The 23156-nt window shown below is 38.9% G+C and overlaps 3 protein-coding genes across 6 annotated transcripts; 2 read left to right on the top strand and 1 right to left on the bottom strand.

The window, feature by feature from the left end:
• The first annotated feature begins 705 nt into the window (after window positions 1-705).
• LOC140770523 (NAC domain-containing protein 73-like) lies at window positions 706-3056 on the top strand. Of its 3 annotated transcripts, none has more exons than XM_073111745.1 (4): window positions 706-872; window positions 1010-1225; window positions 1439-1640; window positions 2358-3056. In XM_073111745.1, exons 2-4 carry the CDS (start codon window positions 1076-1078, stop codon window positions 2873-2875), a joined length of 870 nt encoding a protein of 289 aa, XP_072967846.1. In that variant the 5' UTR covers window positions 706-872; window positions 1010-1075; the 3' UTR covers window positions 2876-3056. The 3 variants fall into 3 exon arrangements, with proteins under 3 accessions (XP_072967846.1, XP_072967847.1, XP_072967845.1); XM_073111746.1 differs by having other exon boundaries at window positions 987-1225; XM_073111744.1 differs by having other exon boundaries at window positions 708-872; window positions 1007-1225.
• A 2553-nt stretch (window positions 3057-5609) lies between these two features.
• Window positions 5610-11241, top strand: LOC140771314 (auxin response factor 2-like). Of its 2 annotated transcripts, none has more exons than XM_073112798.1 (11): window positions 5610-6227; window positions 6321-6377; window positions 6647-6829; window positions 6933-7017; window positions 7268-7358; window positions 7441-7605; window positions 8385-8504; window positions 8588-8663; window positions 9559-9679; window positions 9795-10881; window positions 10968-11241. In XM_073112798.1, the coding sequence occupies exons 1-10, from the start codon at window positions 5973-5975 to the stop codon at window positions 10706-10708; spliced, it is 2067 nt and encodes a 688-aa protein (XP_072968899.1). In that variant the 5' UTR covers window positions 5610-5972; the 3' UTR covers window positions 10709-10881; window positions 10968-11241. The 2 variants fall into 2 exon arrangements, with proteins under 2 accessions (XP_072968899.1, XP_072968898.1); XM_073112797.1 differs by having other exon boundaries at window positions 5613-6227; window positions 9559-9706.
• A 1149-nt stretch (window positions 11242-12390) lies between these two features.
• On the bottom strand, window positions 12391-22297 carry LOC140769536 (uncharacterized). The gene is made up of 6 exons (XM_073110260.1): window positions 20743-22297; window positions 19174-19314; window positions 17349-19089; window positions 16941-17167; window positions 14980-15953; window positions 12391-13911 (listed from the first exon to the last, which is right to left on the bottom strand). Exons 1-6 carry the CDS (start codon window positions 22009-22011, stop codon window positions 12759-12761), a joined length of 5505 nt encoding a protein of 1834 aa, XP_072966361.1. The 5' UTR covers window positions 22012-22297; the 3' UTR covers window positions 12391-12758.
• Between the last annotated feature and the right edge of the window lie 859 nt (window positions 22298-23156).

Raw genomic sequence — 23156 nt, 5'->3', positions numbered from 1 at the left:
TTAATGTGAGGATTAACTTCTTCCGATCCCCCCCTCCCCCCAAATCTCAAGATTCACATGAGATTACATCAGACATGGAGTCATGGGTCTCACAGATGCCGTGATATTCTACTTATCCCCTAAATTATGAAAAAAAAATATTACTACGGTGTTGATGAAAATATCGATCAGGGTCGGATAATCCTTTTAATGAAAAAAAAATACAATAGATAACTAACAAAATGTGCATTTTGAATAGTTTACCAATAGGAGAATCTATGTGAAAATATGTCATAATGCAATGGTGGGTGTAATTATCTCTGTATTTTATGAGAATGAATGAAAAAAAAAAAAGGCTTACTGGGTTGAAATTTATGTAGATTTGAATGTGTAGAGTTTGTTGTTGGGTGTGTCTTCCAAGACACTCTAGGGTGACATTGTAGCTAAAAGGTTATGTAACTTTCTTCTCTCTCACTTCTTAGCTGCCCATCTCTCTCAAGGTGTTGAAACGTCTCTTGCGAATCTGGTTGCCCCTCCTCCACTCAACCCAATTGCTCCTTTTAATTCTTCCACAAATTATAGTGCCAATTAATATTTTTGCCCTCTCATTTTATTTTAATTTTTGATCTATCTCCATATGACTGAATGACTATATCTTGTTGCTTCATACTACACGTTTAGACAGCATAACCAAACTTGAGGATCAAGCAACCAATTATTATTTGCCAAGATATCCTTCTTCCCATATATATCATTGTCTTTTCTTCCATTTTTTTTTCGTTTGTATTCTTAGGCTATCTTATGTTCTTCTCCTCCATCTCACCTGGGGGAGTGAGGAGCAAAAGTTGGGACCGGAGAATTCTATTCCTTCCCAAAGCTCAAGGTTAACTGAGGTAGAAGTTCGTAGCTTTAATAGGGACAAGCTTCTTTCTTCTTTTCCTTTTGTCTTCTTTTCTTTTTTCTTTGTTCTCCTCTTTTTTTGCTCTCGGTTATCATTCTCTCCTCAGTCTTTTCCCCTGTTATGTAGAAGAGGAAAGAACAGAAGGTGGAGATAGCTAGAATTTTGGCGGGGGTGATATGAGAGGTAGGAAGGGAGATGACATGGTGCAATAGCTGCGACGACGTCGAGCGCATGGTCGACCGGAGTTTGGCTTCGTCGACTGCCCTAATTATAAGAAAGCAATCTCATATAAACGTGATCAAGACCTGTCCATCTTGCGGTCATCGCATCCAATATGAGGAGCAGGTTGTGTTCTCTTTCTCCTCATTTTCATATAATTTTAATGTAAGAATATATATATATATATATATATATATATATATATATATATATATATATATTATATCTTTGTAATTGCGTGAAATAGATTAAAGAAAAGAAAGAATAAATTAAACATATTCGTAGGTTTATCTAAATAAGATATGTAGAATTAACAATTAACATGGATAATAAGGTCAGGATGTGGCGGCTACCGCCATCCAAGATTTGCCCGGCCTTCCTGCCGGCGTAAAGTTCGATCCGACCGACCTGGAACTGCTCGAGCACTTGGAGGGTAAGGCGAGGCCCGAGACGCAGAAGCTTCACCCTCTTATCGACGAGTTTATCCCTACGATTGAAGGAGAGAATGGGATCTGCTACACCCATCCCGAGAGGCTACCAGGTAATCAAGGATTTCTGATAATTATGTCCATAAATTTCGCAACAATTTATGCTTAATTAATGGTCGTGTGGTGCATCATCTCTGTTTGCTGTTTTCCACGTAATTCTCTGCATGCATGGATAAAATGGGTCGGATGTAAATCTACGTGCATGAATGTGCGTGCATCTGCATCGCTTTTTCTGTAAGATGCATGCACATCAGGAGGAACTGCAACCTTTTAATGCTCTCGTCTCGTGCGTATAAATATATAATTTATGAATTCGATGGAGAATTTACACCAATATTACTCAATACTTTATTGAGTATCCTATGTGTGCATAATATAGGCTTGTTACGTGTCACCTAAAGATAATATAGAAAAATGGATATATAGGTTAAATTGTTGGTATATAAGGATAGACTGTTTACTTGTCAGCAAGCTAGTTACTTGCATGTCTCTTACTGTGGGGGTGCAAAACTTAAGAAGTAAGCCAAATGGGTTGTAACAAATCATAAGCACACTCGACGTAAATCCCCATCACAAGAAAATTTATCAAATGGTATATTATAGTCATTGCAATGCTTGGCATCACCAGCCTCCAAAAAGTTTAGCATCTAAATTCTAAGAGCAAAAAGTAGTGCTTCCAAATTAAAGACATTCTTGCTCAACTCCTTGTCAAGCTCTTCTTTTAGCATCTTCACTAGGAACATATATAGTTTACATCTTGTGCTCTGTAGGAGTTAGCAGGGATGGATTAATCCGGCACTTCTTCCACCGCCCATCGAAGGCATACACGACCGGTACTCGCAAGAGAAGGAAGGTCCACACCGACGTGCACGGCGGCGAGACGCGATGGCACAAGACCGGTAAAACTAGACCAGTGCTTTCCAATGGCAGTCTGAAAGGCTACAAGAAGATACTAGTTCTATACACCAACTACGGCAAGCAGCGGAAGCCGGAGAAGACGAACTGGGTGATGCACCAGTACCACTTAGGCTATGACGAAGAAGAGAAGGACGGTGAGCTAGTTGTCTCTAAGGTCTTCTACCAGACACAACCAAGGCAATGTGGCAATTCTGCAGCAAAGGAAGCAGCTCTAACAAGTGATAACAGCATCCTGAAGGATGCAAATGTTGTGGATTTCTACAACTCACCACTAATAACTTACAACCAAGGTGGCCATAATAGAACAAGCTCGCCTCATCTAATGCCAGGTTTTGCTGTACATTCTACTGGGGCAGCCTTTCTTCCTTGATCACCTTGAATCGGCATATAAGAAAGAATTGACCAAGTTGACATAATATATGGTTTAGGTTGATCTGTGAAGTAAGTTTTAAGATACATTGACAATAAAGTTGGTCCATTTCCGCATGAATGGTTGTCATTGAAAAGTACGACTTACAAACTTAGTGTACTTCCATTGGTACTGTACTGAAGGTGTAAAATGTACACAGGTGATTGTAACTAGAAGATTAATCTCTTAACCATGCCAAAACTCGACAAGTGTCCAACTAATTGGCCAATGTCTCACGCACACCTAGATCCGGACATGCTCTTTTGGAAATTATTAAAATAAGTTTAGATATGGACGGAAGCTAGATCATTGGCATAAAAGTGAGGCATGATTCAAAGTTTACCATCTTTGGTTGCTCCCCTACAGGATGAATCGAGGATGTGTAAAGTTGGTAAAGCTATCTCTTTTTCGACCATTATCATGATTACAAGCACTCTAAAAGAAGATATATAAATAAACAATGACTACCTAGGCACGACATGATTTAAATGCTTTATTATCAAGTTAGTGAGAAAGGTACTGAACTTGAGAGTTTTATTTTTAAGACAAGACATTTCGATCTATTCGTTGAAAGTGATATAGATACTGTCTGGCCAATAGGCACACTTTTTAATGAACCAATCCAGGAATTGGTTCGAAGATCTGACTTCGAATTCTACCTTAGACATAGGAGGTAATTTATGATATAAAGAAAGATGGATAGGCTAAATGTCAGATAGCCCTTCTATTTGCTTAATATTCCAAAAGAATCCAACTTACTTTAAGTAACTTATCTTTAAAAGAAAAACACACACACACACACACACACCGAGAGAGAGAGAAAAAAGTATCTCTTCCGGAATTAGCTAACTTTATAGAGGTATTAATCATGGCCTTAATTGCTTCTACAACTTTTATTAGGTAGTGCATTGAATTCGAAGAAAAGCGAGGCATGTACACAAGCCTCCCCTCTCCCTTTGCTTCTTTTATATATATATATATATATATATATATATATATAGCTAGCAAAAGGGTACAGAGATCTAAAGCACTGTTCCTCGATGTAACATTTGATCTTCTTGGGCATACTCTAAATGCCAATGCTGAGTATTATCCTGGCAGCTGGCATAATTAATAGTAAGACAGATCAATAGCCAAACATACCCAGATCGATCCAACTATCAACGGGGACCAGCTCGACGATCAGCAGCTAGCTCGATCGCCATGCCAAGCAACACCATCCTGCAGGATATCAACAATAATGTTGCAGAGCTCATGGCTTTGTGGATTCATTAAACTGTTAGCCTTAAATATGCAACAATACAAAGGGTACAGAAGGAGCTACATATATTTGTAACCAAGTACTCTTACCCAGAGAGGTCGTACTAACGCAGTAGTCACAGTGTTGTACTGTGGCTAGTACGTGGAGCTATATATATATATATTAGTAAGTATCACGTACGTACCATGGTTTAATCTCGTATCAAAAAAAAAAAAACCATGTAAACTTAAGTTGCCATTTTAGTTAGTGCTAACCCTAACACATAGAATATGATAAGATAAGGCCATAGGGAGTGTGATATATATATATATATATATATATATATATATATATATATACTTTTGAGAAGAGAGTGATATTTAATTATTATTGATAAATACAAATATTAATCTACGAATAATCATTCTTTTATACACCAATCAAGCAAGGGAAGCTTCTTCTATCTTTTAAATAGACAGATTCAATTAAGCCAGTTTTATTATGTTAGAATAAAAATTACGGGTTTGATTATTTTCTTAAATATTATAGTTGATATTTAACAGATGATTCGTTTCATCCTTTTATTAGGAAGGTTTTGGGAGTTAAATACAATTTTTTTTGGATCATATTAATTCTTATACTTTTGATAAAAGTGATCTGTCCAAATTATTGAAATATTAAGTATAATAAGTAAAATAAAATTATCGTAATACTCAAATTACATCTCTCCTCAATAAATTTTAAAGGAGCATTTTAGTAATTTTAGGTAGAGTTAGAAAAAAATTTATCTGCCTCACTTATATTAAAAGAAGAATAAGGACTGATATAATAAAAGAAAATTGTAATTTGAATCGATAACGGATGAGATAATAATCTGGTAATGGCCACAGCAACGATCCAAACATAAAGCAACACTGCAACCCCCGGGAAAGCAGAACGGTTCTACGTCTTATCATCTGACTACCCTATGACTCTACAAAATAAAAATAAAAAAAAGAAAGAGAGTAAGAGAGTAAGATAAGAGAGAGAGAGAGAGAGAGAGAGAGAGAGAGATTAAACAGTAGTCCCTTCCTGCAGCGGCAGTAGCAGCAGCTGATGCAGCTCTGGCCAATAGCAGCAGGGCAGGACGGACCCGCCTATAAAAGCGAGGAGAAAGCGAGGTGGGACTGGGACGTAACACAACTCTTTTACCAGCCCCCACCACCTTTGTTTTTTTTTTTTTCTCTCTCTCTTTCTCTCTCTCCCCACTACCCCCTTTGTATTTTGTTTCTTTCTTACAACGCCCCCTCCCCCATTTACCTTTGGCCCAATGGTTTGATCATTGATGTGCAAGGAAACAGTTTGTTTGCTACGTAACCACAACCACATCACATTCTCCCACCACCTACAACACTATCACAAGATGATGGGTAGAGAGAGAGAGAGAGAGAGAGAGAGAGAGCTCCTTTTAGCAAAGCTTAGGAGTAGACAAGGCAATATAGGCTGGGGAAAGAAAGGAAGCAAAAAAGATAAATTAATAAAACTACTTTACTCCCCTCTTTCTTTGTCTCTCGCTCTTTCTTTCTCTTACTCTCTCACTTGTTAATTTAATGTTCTCTCTGCTGCTGCTGCTGCTGCTGCTGCCGCTTATCTCCCGTCTCTTGCGGTCTACTTTTTCTTTGTCGTCTTCATTTTACTGCCCTCCTCCTCTCGTGACCATTACCACGATGAGTCATTCCACGGCCTCCACCCTAAGACCTAGCCCTGCTCCCTAAAATCTCCCACATTCTCCTTTCGCTTTGAGGAGGGTGTTTGGTTCTGGATTGGGCTCTGGAAAGGATGGGGATCGATCTCAACACCGTCGAGGAGGAGGAAGAGGAAGAGGCGGAGGCGCCGCCGGCGTCGGGTGGGGTGTGCTTGGAGCTGTGGCATGCGTGCGCCGGGCCGTTGATATCGCTGCCGAGGAAGGGGAGCGTGGTGGTGTACTTACCGCAGGGGCATCTCGAGCATTTGGGGGATGAAGGCGGAGGAGGGTTTGGGCGGTGCGATGTGCCGCCGCATGTGTTTTGCCGGGTGGTCGACGTCAAGCTCCACGTTGGTTTTGATCTCCTTGCTTGGCTTTTACTTGCGTTCTGTTCAGGGATTTGAGATGTTGATGTATTTTTTGGTTTTTGATTCCTTATACAGGCTGATGCGGATACTGACGAGGTTTATGCGCAGCTTTCTCTAGTGGCCGAAAGCGAGGTTGGGGTTTTTCTCTGCTCTCTATTTTCTTGGATTTGTTTGGGACTTCTGTTCTTGATTGATTCTTTGAGCTTTGCTGAAACATAGTTGTTTCAGCTAATCCACTTGATAAAAGATTTGGAAATGATGGCAAAATGGGTGCTTGATATGGGGTTTTAGTTGCTTTGCTCTGCTTCTGCTTCTGACCATAAGAAATCGGAACCATTCGCGCGCCATAGTCCATTTAGTATGCTTCGTAGTTGGCTTGATAGTTTAATTGGTTAACCCAGGATTTTGAGCGACGTCTCAACGAAGACGGCATTGAAGGGGATGAGGAAATCGAGGAAGCCGATGAGAAAAGGAAGTCTTCGATGCCCCACATGTTCTGCAAGACGCTTACTGCATCGGACACAAGCACTCATGGAGGATTCTCTGTTCCTCGTCGAGCTGCAGAGGATTGCTTTCCTGCCTTGGTAAAAAAAATGTTCTCTTTGCTGTTTTTAGACACTCTGGACATTAGATCATGGAGCTGTTTTTTTTAAACTCTTTCCGCTTCATTTGTTTCTTTTGGGTTAGGATCATGGGAAGCAGAGGCCTTCTCAAGAGCTTGTTGCCAAAGATTTGCATGGCTTGGAGTGGAGGTTCCGCCATATATATAGAGGTGCAATAATGGGAAATTAATCCTTTGAAACTAGGATGAGTTAATTGCACATAAGGCTACACTCTCTTCTGTTGCTTGTATTTGTAGGCCTCTTTTGCTCTTTGGCTATATTATACGGTAGAGACGACGACAATTTTATAAATCAAAATGCCTATGATCAATCTAATTGAGTTCAATCATTCAAGTTATTAGTGATAATAAGTTCTCAGAATTCTTCGCCTGATGGATCTATAACTTGCTTGAGTTACAGGTCAACCACGTAGGCATCTTTTAACTACAGGATGGAGTGCGTTTGTTAATAAGAAGAAGCTTGTCTCAGGGGATGCAGTGCTCTTTCTTCGGTAAGTTTATGGAGAATGTGGCAAAGTGACCAAACAGTTGCCAAAAAACTTTCGATTAATAAACGTTTCCTAACTTTTGCAGTGGTGATGATGGGGATTTAAGGTTGGGAGTAAGGAGAACTGTGCAGCTCAAAAATGGAACTCCTTGTGCAGCTCACTATAGCCCGAGGTCATATATTGACTCATTGGCTACCGTGTATAATGCCGTGTCCATGAAAAGTGTGTTCCATATCTATTACAATCCAAGGTTTGTTTAGTTTATTTTGTCAAACCAAGCATTTTCTTGTCGGTTTGTTTACTTGCTATATTTGCTTGTTTGTGCATATATATAGATATATTTATTGTGTGTATGTGTTACTGTGCATCTCTTAACACATTCTTGTGTGAACATAATTATCTTAAGAAGTATTTCATATCTTAATATATTATTTCTTCTGGTATAGATTAAAAAGCTGGCGATGCTATCTAAAACCAATTAAATTTGGTCTAGTCTGCTATTTCGAATCTCTACCTTAATTCTGACAGTTAATGTTAAATGCAATAAATATCAATGTTTCCTTCACACTTTTTTATATTACCAGTTGGCAAATAGTTCATCTTCTGGTTAACTGGTCACTTCAACTTAACTGAACATTTTATGGCCATTTCTATTATATGACAATTCGCCAACTAGCTTTTAGGAGCATTGAAAGGCTTTGGAGGTGTTTGACTTTGATCTTTAACAGCATTAATTGTTTCTGCTACTTGCCATGTTTAGCCATGATTATCTTCTGAATCATGTGGCAGTTCTAAATATTTGTTCAAAAGGGAGCTCCCATTTTAGTGGAACCAATAAGTTAAGTCAGTTGATACTAATCTCGATATTGAAATTAGCATTTCTGCTCTTAGTTTCTAGCTCTATTTTTATCATACAGCAAGAGCCATCAGATTTTTGACAAGTTGGTCACCTATGTCAACAATTACAAAAAAAAGATGTGCTTCATTTCCGCTTAACAATCAACAAAAACTTGGACTTTCGACTTGTAGGGCAAGTTCATCAGAATATATCGTGCCATATTGGAAGTTTGTGAAGAGCTTGAGTCATCCATTTTCTGTTGGAACGAGGTTCAAGATGCGATATGAAAGTGAAGATGCAGCAGATAGAAGGTTTGGAAAATTCAAAAATAGCAAAATTATTTTTGCTGTAAATTTGAAAGCAAGATTGTTTAAGTTCTATGCATTTTCTGCAGGAATACAGGACTGATAACTGGGATTGCTGACATGGACCCTACAAGATGGCCTGGTTCAAAATGGAGATGTTTATTGGTAGGCATTTGTAATTATTCTTTATTGGCCTATCATTTATTAGATAAGTTTATGTAAGCTAGTTAGGGGTGAAAATGGATCGGATAGTGCTCAACCCATATTCGGATCCATATTTTTAGTTCGAATACGGATTCGGATACGGATATTAGACGGATAGCAAAATTTAAAACTATATCCTAACTAAACGGATACGGATAATTTTCGGATAGAGGATCGAATCTTAAACGGATATTAATTGAATTTAAAAAATTATAATATTTTATTTAGATATAATTAACACAAAAATATTAAGAGTTTTACAACAAATAAATTTTTTGTATGCCAAATATGTAAAATTAGAGAAATTAATCTCTATAAATAATATATACTGTATTATTAGTAATAATATTAATATTTACTATTTAAATAAGCAAATTAAAAACTGTAAATTATTTAAAATAATATGCGGGTAAACGGATATCCAATATCCGTATCCGAATTCAAAAAATATATCCGACCCGTATCCAAATCCGTATCCGAATTTTTTTTTAAACTCTATCCGTATCCGAATCGGATAGAAATTTTCTATCCGAATCCGATCTGGATTGGGTCGGATAGCGGGTCGGATCGGAGTTAATCCGACCCGTTTTCACCCCTAAAGCTGGTTGTTTATGATGACTATTTGTGGAACAACTGAAGAACCATCTATATTTCTCTATACCAGACCCAACTACTGCGATCTTTTACTTTACTAGCTCATTCGAGTTCCATTTATCTTCATCATGCAGCACATGCCAATTTAATAAAGTTGTAAATCATATATTTCCTTTGTTTATCAATCATGTATTAGTCTTTGTATTGGCAAATAAATAGAACTAACATGGATGTTATTTACTTGATTTTCCGCTTCATACAGGTAAGGTGGGATGATATGGATTGTAGACGGCAAAACAGGGTATCTCCATGGGAGATCGAGCCAACTGGTTCAGTTTCGGGCTATCTAAATCTATCATCCAGTTCTAAAAGAACCAAAATAGGTCTTTCCACTCCGATTCCATTTCTGAGTAGGTCTTTGCTGCACTGACAAAATGCTGTTCATTAATAGTGATTTCTTACAAGTATTTAGTTGAACATCATATTCATATCTTGCAGATGGAAATGGTCCTCCAGGCTTCGGGGAATCTTCAAGGTTCCACAAGGTCTTGCAAGGTCAAGAATTAATGGGTTTTATAACTCATGATAGTGTTGATGTCGCATCTCGGGCCACTCAGGCCACTGAGGTCAGATTTCAATATCCTGATATAAGGTGTTGCTCCACAGATGTAAGCAGCTGTATGTTGGGTGCTCCAAAAAATGGTGTTGGACTTCCAGCTGTGAACTCGGTCTATGCTACCTACCCATGCACAGGCTTTGGTGAATCTATTCGATGCCAAAAGGTCTTGCAAGGTCAAGAAATATTTCCCACAATTTCTCCTCTTCGAGGAACTTTTATCAATGGTTCTACAAGAACTATTGGTTTTGGCCCATTTGATGATGTGCATGCATCTAGTCGTGCAAGCAGATGTACTGCTCCAGTCCAGGGATATGTGTCTCTTGGACGATCATCACTGCCATCAGCTCAAGCATCTTCTCCATCTTCTGTTCTGATGTTTCAACAATCAAGCTTTAAAAAACCGAACCTCCAATCCTTACACAGTGACCTGGATAAAGATGAAGATAGCAACCAATTTGATAAGCTTAATAGTTTGGAAATGTTGGGGAAAAAATGTCAAACTTTGCCTTATTGGCCTCACTACCTGGCTGGTGAAGTTATTAACAACCACTTGGGAAATGGAGAAGTCTTCAATTCTCTAAATTTTGTTAAGCAAGGATTAAATGACAGGGCTATTGGTGGAAATGGTTTTAGGCTTTTTGGTTTTCCCTTAACCGAGAGGGTTCTTGTGACAAATGAAGAGGGAAATTACGAAACTTGCCTCCCAACTTCAAAGCCACGAATGTGTAAATCCCTGGAGTGCACTTGCACTTCTTCAAGTGCTCTCTGTGCTCTTCGTGCAGCACCCTTGTAGACCTCTGTGCTGCTTTTCTGGTTATCAGGTAACAGGTTCACATATGCAAGGAAGTGCTGTAGGCAGGGGTTTTGATTTGTCAAAATTAGATATGCTGATCCAAATCTTTAGCTTGGAATATTAGTTAATACTCAAAGAAGATGGTTTGGCTCTGATGGGGGATGATATATGCAGTTAAGTGTTGACATTTCCTGTGGTAATTCAATGCATATATTGCTATTGGCATCCCTTAAATTTGAACTTTGTTATTTTTATGCAGATAGTGTGGCGAAATGTCTCTTCCAAAAGTATTGGTATGCATTCAAGGTGAAGAGAAAATGACAGCATGTTGTATCAGAATGCCCAGCGCTATCCTAGGAAGCGCCTTCTACCTTCAGGATCAACCTGATTGAAACCTAAGATCTTGTTGCCATAACTAGTATCCTCTTGTCTCTTGTTTTGTTCTTATCGTATTTGTGCTGCTTGAACTTCTATGCTTTGCCTAAGAACTTCGAGAATGAAATCCCCTCTTAAGGGAGTCTCTTGGATATCAACAGTGGAGCCATGCCTTTTTTCTGGATTAACCTCGTTCTCCTGGACTGCATGTTTCTTGTGTAGCTTATACTTCTACAATGGTTTTTATCTCATAGCTTGTCTGTCATATGCTAATGCTAGCAGCGTTGCCATCTGCCACCGGTTCTCAACTGCTGGTTGTAAATGTGACCCTCCAAAGATGTCTCCATAGTACACTTTTCAGTCCTGCTGACTTTTAGTACTGAAATCTGAGAGATTTTAAGATCCTTTTAGTTGATATGCTGCATAGATGATAGATAGTCTACACTTACCCATTTACATAGATGATATGCTACACAGTTTTTTCTAGCTATAAAATTGGGACTAGCATAGATTCCAGAGCTATACCTTGATAGGAAATAATGAACCTGCCGGAGAGACCACGGCTAGCAACGGAAGAGTCGTGCCAGTCACCAGTTAATGTGCGAACAATTGAATTGAGGCTTATCAGAATTGATTCTAGTTTCCAAATGGATGAGCAAAACAGGAAACATTATAATCGTTCAATAGAACGATGGGTCTTTTCTGTCAGGACTTTGTGAGCATCTGGGAGAATCTCGTCATTAGGAAGGGAGAAAGAGGGCAAGATCAGGAAGGCAGAGCAAAACGAGAGCGCTCCCTGAGAATAGAACATGTACTCCTATTATTTTGAATGAGATTAGTCGTTTGTAGAGTTGATTAGCATCTTCTATCAATTGTCCAAAGGGAACAACTGACAAGTGAAAAAAAGAAAGAAAATTGGTTCGTCGGTAGTTTAAGAAATGGTATCATAAATTATCTATCAACAAAAAATATTAACTCCCTACATATATATATATATATATATATATATATATATATATATATATATATTGAGAAGAAGAGAGAAAATTTAATTATATTAGGAAGGAAGAAATGTACAGAGAGTTGGGGGAGCGAAGGACAGAGAAAGCTGCGAGGGATATCAACCTCTTCGAGGGGAAGTAGGGTTTCAACTTTCCTAGAGAGGAGAGACCTCTATTATGAAACCGACAGGAGTTAAAGACGGCAATGATAAGAGTTTGATAGAAAGAACGTCCAAATTTTCACTACTAGATGATGGCAAGAAAAGGTAGTAATAACACAATTGATCCTCCAACTGACTCAGAAAACAAGAGGCCAAGAAGATAAAACAAGATGGGAGGACATGCAATATATTACTCCAACTCTCTAAAGCCCAAGACGAAAATTACCGGTACACATTTTTTTACATGTACCTTAGTTTGCTGAGCAAATAACACAAAAATGATTACATTTGAAGTATATGAAAATAATGGCAATCATGTATTAACAGTCACAGGTCAACAAATAGCCCCTAGTTGGACGGCCTGAGAAAAAGATAAAATTCTCTGCAGTATTTGTACAAAATTTTGGGAAGGTGCTTAACTGGTGCTGGTGCAAGTACAGGACTCAAGAATTTACAACATCGAGGCAGATGGAAATTATCACAAGATCCTCGCAGTAAAGTAGAGTATGGCCTTCAATCCGTCGGATGGCCGGTCAGGTAAATCATCTCTAAAATGGAAGAAACACACAATCTCTCAAATCTGCAATGCAATGTGGATTCCTCTTGGAGATTCAGAGGCATCAGTACACCATCTCTGAAGTAGAAACTCAACACTGGTTCAGATTCGGCATCAGTCGTATTTGTCGTTCCAGTATCTTCCTTGTTCATCAAATGACAGTCGCATTCTTTTGCTGAAAATTCTGTGCTTTTTGAAACCTTATGCTGAAATAACATTCTCTTTGGATCCTTATCAGCATTCTTCTGACAAGCACAACATTCAGACTGAACCCTGTGAAGCTGTTTACTTCCACAAATTTCTTCACAATTGGATAGATCTTGAGAAATGTAACATTTTCTAATTGCTGTTAGAAGATTTAAGGAACATGACGTGAGGACATCATGGATATCATCAAGGGTTGATAAATGGCCATTAGATCTCCAGGAACTGGAGAGAATATTATGGACCAACATATAGACAACATGCACGCAGTCGTGGCAGCAACCGTACAGACATGAAATCTTTGAGACTACTGAAACATTCTTGTTTTGTTGTTCCAGGCCAGTAACCATGTCGCGTGCATCAGAAACGGACTCAATATCCTTAAGAGGAACTCTGTCTGAATCTTTACATTGTCCACTAACTTCAGTATTGCAAGTCCGAGCCTGGGCAACTAGACTGCCTGCGATGGAGATATCAGATGTAAACGGAAGAGTTATTTCTGTCCTTTGCAAGTCATTGGAGTTTTCAGTACATTCACAGCTTTTAGGTATTGGACTCTCTGATCTGCAACTTATCTCTACGTTGACTAGTGCTTGTGGAGACAACGTAGAACTTGGGATGTTGCATTGCGCTACTGGAACGGTTTCAGCTTCCAGTATGACACTTGCATCAGAGTTAGGTAATGTGTTATCAGAAAAGGCATATCCCCCATTACTTGTAACAACTTTGTGAGGACTTTGTTGCAATGGAACCTCTTGTACCTCATTGCAGCTTATTTTGGGAGCATTTGCAACACCAGAAATTTTATCAGCGGGGTACCTGCCATTTAGATCATCATTTGTGCCAAGCTTCCCTAATATTGTTGGTTTAGAATTTGATGCTGCTGTCTGATTATCAGCATGTGAACTGTTGAAGCAAATCCAATTACACAAAAGTAAGACAGGATAAATTCTGAAAGAAAACTTGTAGGTTGTGATTTTCTAAAAACCAATAGCAACAATCCCCCAAAATTCATATACATGTACATATTTACATCAAGAAAAGAAATTCAAAGAGGAAACTTAATAAATATATTCTTTTTGTAATGACTAAAAGTACTAATAAAAAAGTAAGGAACCTCCTATCAAACAGTAGAACATTATCTACCCTGATAAATGAAAATATTTCCTGTTCCATTCTATTATATCTACAGAAACATGAGAGCTATAATATATGCATGCACATATATATCCACAAAATCCAGAAAAATAACTAGTGCAAGAAAATAGAGAACATATATATATGGTGCAATTTCAATCAGTATAAAATTAACTGATGCACTATCACAATACGGTCAGCTCCATCACCTTGTATAGATTCGCAGAGATATTATAGAGATATATGAAGTAGAGAGAAGCCTCTAGAGTGAAAAATACACAACTTCAGGCATGAACAAGTGGATGACTATGAGAGGAGCTTCCAAATTGCAAAATTTACATATAACATATCTTCAAAAACAATAAATACCAAAAGGTTCATCAAAATTGATTTCTTACAGAAAATGAGTGACGGTTCGGCAACACAAGAGCAAGATATGAACATGATAAAGATGAGGAAGTTGGGAAGAACGTGAAGAAAATATTGGAGAAGTAATGCTTGTAACTTAATGGAGAATAGGAAGTCTATCAATTGAAGGAGTCACAGAGAAGCAACTTAAGATTATAAAGAGCCTAAGACCTCAATAAGAAATTAGCAAATATGCCAACAGGATCTTGAAACATGTAGCTATGATCTAAGCTGAAGAAATATACCCAAAATGTTTGTACTACCATCAGAGTCAAGTCTAATAGAAACAGCAAGCAAATCGGACTCAGCCAGCAATTAGTTAGGGAAAACTTCAACATTTATACATTTTCGTAATTGTTATACAAGAATGAAAGATTATTAGAGATCAAGGGAAGCTCAACTTGGAAATTTCAGGTCAAATGGAAATACCTCTGTAATGTAAAAGCCCAGCTATTCACAATATCCTCTAGATAAGCTACTTGTGACAAAATATGAAGGTAACAATATCTGTCTTTCTTCTCCAGAATCTTGCCACGAATCCGTCCAATTAAGTGTTCTAAGACCTTTCTAACTTCACATGAAACTTCTGTAACTGAAGTATAGACACCTCTATAAGCCAATAAGCCCACTGCAACTAAACCTCGTACCACACCAGATTGTTCCTTATCTTTAATATTGTTATTTACCCCACTAATGATCTTTTCAGGTGATCCACTCTCATGAATTAAGCAAGTATTAAATGGCCAACCCTTCCAGGGCCCATTTATATCTGTGCATGGGCCTTCTTTTAGCTTTGAGGTTAGCCAGCAAAGTTCAGCGAACTGTGGATATCGTAAAATCTGATAGCCAAATGTGGCAATTGCCAGCATCAAATTCCCCTTCACAACTTTACTATAGATATTTCTTGAAACTAATTCTGGATGGCCATGATGCTGCACATGAATCGTCTGGTGGTCCTTTATGTTCGAATATGGTAACAATCCCTGTTGACTGTCTCTGGACAGCTGAGGTTGGCTATCTCTGCAAGAGGCTACACTGTTGGAAGCTAACCTCTCCAAACCCCCTGGTGTTTCTGTTGATGCAGTTGCTTGTCTGATCCTGTTGTCATGCATTTCATCTTCTGAATAAAGTTCGCCAGTGCATGTCACTTCACTCTGATCATTAGAGTTGCTCCCATGAGATCTGTGATGCACCAACTGAACATATTGTTGGACTAGATCCTTGGATAATTTTGATGCACACGAATTAATCACCTGATCAAGGTTATAATTCCCATCGATAGCCAAAGAAAATCGTGGCACAGTATGTTCTGAAACACAAGAAGCAGTTTGATCTAACACATCCTTGGTGAAGAACTGTCTTATTCCATGTGGAAGTTGATGAATCTCCATTTCGCAAGTGGCCTAAAAATCAAAATAAGGAAAACAAGTACCGTTTATAATAAGCAGCACGATTAAGTGGCAAGCAAATTACTGACCATCCAAAATTTCTTATTACACTAAAAGAACAAGCATGACAAGGGAGAAATTTGCTTCTGCAATCTGCAGAGAAAAGACACTCTTGATTTTGAATGATCTATTAAGCATGGTAACATTAGTAAACACATAATATAAAAGATTTCATGTTAGCATTGGAGACTTGAATTACAAGTTGCAAAGCGCACAAAAGAGACATCTGCTAAGTTCCAAAAAGATAGAGATCAAAGTGTACTCATGTGAGTGGTAAGAACTACATTTACTTTTTACATCAGTAACAGATATTGAAAGAATATATATCAGTTGGTTTTTGGTAAACTCAAGATTGCATTATAATATGAAAAGAAATCTGCCAATATCCATTGAACTTGTGAAGAATAAAAATTCCATGGCCAAAAATTAAATAGTAACATCCGTAAGTTGTGAAAAGAGTAAGACAGAGCCATTTAGACTGGGGAAAGCGCTGATTAAAGCATGGTACTTTTAAGAAAGTTTCCTATTTCTCATACTTCAGATCAAAGAATAGAAGTTTACTATCAAAACTAGAGACTGTTGCATGCATTCCCAGGAGCATCACCAGTTGCTTTACTCCACACGATAAACTAATGCAACAGAGTGGAAGGATGTAAAGAGAATCAGAGACCTTTTGTCTTGTCAAACGGAAAGTGGAAAACTAATATGGGCATCACATAGGACAGAGGACTTAATTACAGATGCTCTTTTAATTTTCTCTGAAGTCCATATTAAACTGTCAAGAAAAGAGCACCCAACATTACAAGAAAAATGTAAATGTTTCCAGCTACTTCTAGTGAAAAGAAAAGAAAAATAGACACAACATCGATGCCCACACCAACAGTATAACAACTCTAGGAATAAAAGCAGCAATATATACTGTCTGATTCAACTGAAACCTACCAGTATAATCATGGTTGCAGATGCACACACAGAATCAACCTGTTCGATGAATGAATTCCACGCTTCTGAAGGTATCCTTGTCCTGTCATCAGTTCCTTCTTGTGGAGGTGATTTGATGGTTTGTGGAATCTCGCAATGCTCGCCCTCTGGTTCATGGAATTCATCAATGGCCCATAAATCCAGTCTTGGCATGTAGATCACGCATCTCCCCACATTTAGGCACTTCACTATTGAAAATGGAAATTCGTCAAACATATAAGCTTCAGAAAGCAGCCAGGAAATTAACATATTCTATGCAATATTAGAATGCACAATCATCCTCATTAATCAAGGGAAAAGCCATCTCATACATTAAATGGACATGCTGCTATATAGAAAAGCTACTGAGACGAAAAAGGAAGAACATACATAGGATTTGTGTGAGTCCACGAATAATATCTCCATATCCTTCTTGTGACATAGTAGCAAGATTAACCTTCTGAATTTCTATCTGGCCTATAAATCCATGCAGAAGACAAGAAGCTAAATGTTGTTGGCCAGATCTAGGTGCTCCGGTAATCAGAACTCGAAATCCTGAAGACTTCCGCAGTGACTTAATATACAAACAAGAATCAGAAGGCTTTGATCTGAAGACATCAAAGTTCTCATAATTGCCATTGTCATCATCTGGAGTTTTTGAATGATTAGATCCTGAATTACCAGTTACCAGACCATAGCGAGAGAGAATTCTTATAATCTCACTTGCTATATACTGCTCTTGGATTAAAGAAGGAAGATGAGACCTCCAAAGGATGACCGGAATTCCTTTGTGTTCCAAAGCTGAATCAATAACATCTTTAATAGATTTTGATGCCTTGACGAGGGAAGAAGGTAACCAGATCCGTTCATCCATATGAACTGAGATGAGAAGGTACAGCAATGGTTTTAGAAGACACGGAAGGAGATGAGAATCAAGAGGTGAAGAAACTATATCATTTGCGGCCATTCCTGCTTCTCTCCGTGAACATGGAGGAGGGGCAGCAGAAAGAGCAGCCAGCCAATCCCTTTCCTCCACAACAAATGACGGCAAAGAAGGAAGTCTACCATGAACATTGCCTTTCTCTGCAGAAGACATAAGCTTTTGTAAGGCACAATTTCTCTTCAAAGCGTTCATTGCTGCTTGAGTGCAAAGTGCCTGCAGATCAGCACCAGCATAACCAGCAGTTTGATTTGCAATCAGTGAAAGAAGAGATGCAGATACAGGGTTTGGCCAACTTTTAGTGTGAAGTGAGAGGATAGAAGATCTATCTTTCAACGTAGGTAGTGGAAAATATATCTCACGATCAAATCTTCCTGGTCGCCTCAGAGCAGGGTCAACAGCATCAGGACGATTTGTAGCACCTATTACTATAACTGAGCCTCGTGATTTCAAGCCGTCAAGCAGGGAGAGTAAAGTTGACACGACTGAATTATGTGTTTGATCTTGTTGCCTAGATCGACATGGAGCTAAGCCGTCTATCTCATCAAAAAATATAATAGAAGGTTGAGATTTCTCAGCCACTTGAAAAAGAAGTCTCAACTGTCGCTCAGCATCGCCGACATACTTTCCTAAGCAATCAGCACCTTTACGAGCAAAATAAGCAATTCGTTTATTCCCACGAGAGCATGCACCTATCAGTGCCCGCACCACTAGTGTTTTACCTGTACCAGGATAACCATGCAATAGAACTCCTCGTGGAGGTGAAAGGCCCAAAGTACTGAAGAACTCGGGATACAAAAGAGGTAATATTACAACTTCCTTCATGCACTGAATGACTTCTTTCAGCCCAGCAACAGATTCCCAACCACCATTCAATTTTTCATTTTCAGAAGAACCTCCAATGTAGACAGGTGCAATTCTTACGAGGTCTCGATGAAGCCTCTTCCCTTCCCGTTTTAAGAACTCTTCATCCTCGCCACAGTTTTCCAACCATTTCTCTTCAGACTCTAAATCCTTTCTACATGCATCATGTGAAATCTTTCTCATATCCAACTTCAACATTTTAGCTTTCATTTTCCTTATTAGTCGTGTGTAGTCATCTCCTTGAGGTTGGAAGAGATGCCGATGGTCATTGCATGCTATAAGAAATTTCCGATGATCAAATATACAGCCCTCTGCTCGGCTACAAGGCTGCAACAAAGGACTGCATATAAGGAGGGTGGAGAGAGAGAAAAATCAAGATACATCATCCATAGAAAATAAAATTTATATGACCAAATGGTAGGTCTTGGGGCATCGGTCAACGCGACAACCAATAGTTGCTCCAGGTCTCCCACAGCGACTACACTTCAATGCCCTTCCCCTGCAAAGTGCAGCTCTAACATTTTTCAGGCATCCTAAACCAGCAAAGTAAACCTGAAATGTCACAAAATGCATATGTTTTAGGTTTCTTCAACAGACCCAAGGTCATCACCAGATCAACGTAGCAACCAGCAGTTTTGTCAGTACATAATGGCAACACAATACAGTCAGTAGTAAGAAGAGTATGCATTGAAGCATAATTTAAGCTCACTAAACACAAATAATTCAGCTTCATTGGCAGTACTGATGCACAATAATTAATAGAAGATAATGCAACTATTTAAGAGAAAATTTTGGACGTTCAATAAATATGGCGTCATCATGCTACCATGAAAGACATGACAATGTAGTTCAAGAGCATGTCTCAACTGTATAAAGTATAAACCGACAAAGGTACTTGAAGATGTCAAACATGAAACATGATAAACAGGCAGCATCTTGTAAGCTCATCAAATAATAGTATAGTTTGTTTACAGAACAAGTGTGCTTTCAGGAGGTTTGAAATTTTAACTATAAACAAATATGGTTCATGCGTTGCAACCTGCATGTAATAAAATATAATAGAAAATGCACTATTTCCTATTTGTTTTACTGCTAAAGTAGCAACATAAGATGGTCAGAAACTTCAAATATCAAATTTATTGTTGTTTTAATTAGTTAGCTTATGTTACATTTGATCTTGGTTTGATATCCTACTAAAGTTTAACCCGACCCAAATATGGAAGTATTCGATTATTAAATGGACAGGATATGGATCATGAAGTTAGATCTTGGTTCTGATTCTAAACAAAAATTAGACATAAATACTAACTTACTATAATAAAATTCAATGAACTGGACACAGTTTTCTACATATCAACCAGATCCGGCCCAAAAATAGATTTAAACACCTGGAATTAGCCATCAACCTAGAGGATAGATAAAACCAGATTTCATTATTTATCCATCTCCCCTCTTCTTCAACTGATTCTTGCCATATGTCTATGCCAAGAAACATTTTAAAGAAAAAACTATTGATTCAACATAACCTAGAGGATAGAATTAAGATGATTTTCTAAAACTTATGTCAACTACCAATTACCCAAAAGTAAGTCTCTAACTTCGTGTTAGTGTGAAAGATTCATATCTACATATACCAACATGCTACATATACTGCCTAAGAATAGTTCCATAATATAGGAAGACACAGTCCAATACAAGAATTGCCATAAGAATTCACAGTAAAAAAATAGTTAAATATATATTACTTGCCTTGCAGAAAAATTGTGGCCATGGATAGGTTGCAAAATTGCAGCTTCAATTTTAAAATAACTAGATCTCCATAAGGCAGAAAAAAACAAGATATTCACAATTAAAGCTGGTAGCATGTAACAACTTAAAATACGCTAACTATGCACTAACCATTTCGACCTTTTTTGTTTTTTGGATGAAGTTTGTTTAGATTATTAGTAGGTAAAGGCAGCAATGCTTGGATAAAAATACCTCTGGACTCCAAACAGCACAATGCTGATGAACCCAAACCCGAGCAATGCCGAAACGATCATGTATGGGACCCAAAAGCCTACCAAGCCATCCAGGATCATCCCCAAAACCATCCCACACATCATAGTTTGATTCTTCTGAAGCTAATGATCCTTCATATGTTTCATGATCACTCTCAGTAGACTCCTGAATCAGTATCTTCGGTGGTCTCCCATCTGTCCCTCCCCCACATAGTCCACACCTCCGGCCTTCTTTCATCGTTGGCTGGGTAAGCTTATCCTCCGCAATGGGCAATCCTACACTGCCATTCTTTGCAATATCCTCACTCTCTATGGTCTTGTCATCCGGATGCTCACCAGATCGAGTTTCCACATGATCTTCACAACCCGCATTTTGTGATTCCTGAAGAGGAATTATTGCCTCTTCACCAACTGTCGGCTCAACCTCCTCTTTTCCAACCAAATTCATACACTCAGCCTCATCTCTAATTTCGCAAGTTTGATCAGCACTTGCAAACTCTTTGTTCACTTCATGCCCATCTTCTAAATCTGTTGCTTCTCTAAGTTCTTCGTCCGGTGAGGTCTTTCCACTGCTAAGTTCGTGAACATTTGAAGGCAAAACAGCAGCTTTATCAGCACTTTCTTCAACAGCGTCAGATCCCAAGGCCTGAGAATCTGAACCGCCCTCGTCCTCACTAACCGCCACTTTCACCTCTTCCTCCTCTTTCTTCAAGCCCCTATCCGACTTCCGAAGAAGATGTTCGCTACCCACTACGGCCGCCTTCTCCCTACCTTTTCCAACCCTAGATCGCAATCTTGATCTCCACTCCTCCCCTTCCGCCTCCAAATCCTTCACTTCCCGACTAGACGACGCCAAATCCGCCTCATTTTGATCCACAGAAAGCATCTTTCCCTCTTCCCGACCGTCTCCGCCCCGCTTTTTTCTACCCTTCTTCTTCCTCCTCCTCCTCTTCCTACTCCCACCCGAACCGACACTTGAAGGCGATTCTCCACGCTTAGGCTTCTTCCTCCGGTGGGAAGGGACCGGAGAGGAATCCAGCACGGCGGGCGCTCTCCGGACGCGGGAGCTGCGGCGGAGAAGGCTAGGATCATCGTCAACGGTTGGCAACGAGGGGATGTCACGGATGGAGTCCAGCCTCCTCTGCTTCTTCTTAGCTCGGGATCCCGGCGGCCGTCCTCGCCGGCGCTTGCCTGCGTTCCTCCCCGGAGGCGGAGGCGAAGCGACCTCCTTTGTACCGGAGAAGGGCATGAACAGAGAGAGAGAGAGAGAGCGCGCGAGGGATAGACGAAGGAAAGGTTGACGAGGAATGCCCTAAAGAAGAAGGAGGGGAGTTTTATTCGTCTCGTTGGTTTGTGCTTACGGAGTGTGAATGGTGCGCGATCTTTTCTCCCCCCAATGTCTTGTAGGAAAGAAATAGAGCGGAGTAAAGCCGGGAGAGTGAGCGTGAGAGTCGAATTTAGAGCAAGGAATTTTGTATAGTTGTTAGCAAGGATTTAGAATTGAGGGTGTTTGTTTATTGAACAATCTCGCAGCTCCTAAAAACAATTAACCAACATAAAGTGCAAGTTTCTCAGATAATAGCAGTGGAAATTTCCAAAGCTGAGGAATGTGGCATCTTCTAACTGGTTCACAAAATTAGTAGATTTTACTTTGTCTACTTGCTAACGAAACAATTGCGTGAATAAGATTATATAGTGGCTATAAATCAAGCTAAAATCCTATAATTAGCTTCGCGTCCCTTAGGGTTCGTTAGCTTGTAACACATAATTAGGCCAATTTAAACCGGCCCAAAAACTTTGGGCCTACTTCGTGTACATCTTAAGCTTACCTCTGGCTTGCATAGATATATTGATCAAATCCTAAAACATCTCTACAAATTTTGAAAAGCTTACCAACCATGAAGAAACAAAGTCCTCGGACAAGTCGTGTCCCCTTCTTGTCCTCTGAAGAAAAGAAAATAAAAGAAAAATGTCAAATTACGATGTAGGTTTCCGGACAAACCTCTCCCGATTAGTTGACTTTGATCACAAAATAAACTGTGGATATTTAAAATATTTTTGTCCCCGTGACAAACGAACACGAAGATTTCCCTTGATATTTCAAATAGAATCCCTCGGGTATTAATCTGTGGGCAACCACTAACTTTCTACATTATTAAGAAGAAAAGCTCAGATTAGCATGAGTTTATTAGTTTATTGCCGACATAATTAGCGGACAAGAATAACTCGGCCGTTTCCTTAATACCAAGGAATTAAACAAGAGTAATTTAGTAAAAATAGCAAGCTTACAGAAACAACATTATTTCTCGTGATAAATCTCATCCTAAACATTGCAATAGATAATTTATAGTGAAAATTTTTACGTCTACGTGCATGATTTGATCTATCAAGAAA

This window comes from Typha angustifolia, chromosome 11 (assembly GCF_048772165.1).
Source record: "Typha angustifolia cultivar Huaian chromosome 11, ASM4877216v1, whole genome shotgun sequence".
NCBI classification, from domain to species: domain Eukaryota; kingdom Viridiplantae; phylum Streptophyta; class Magnoliopsida; order Poales; family Typhaceae; genus Typha; species Typha angustifolia.
Note: the sequence above shows the minus strand (reverse complement) of the source record. Positions and strands in the feature narration are given on the sequence as shown.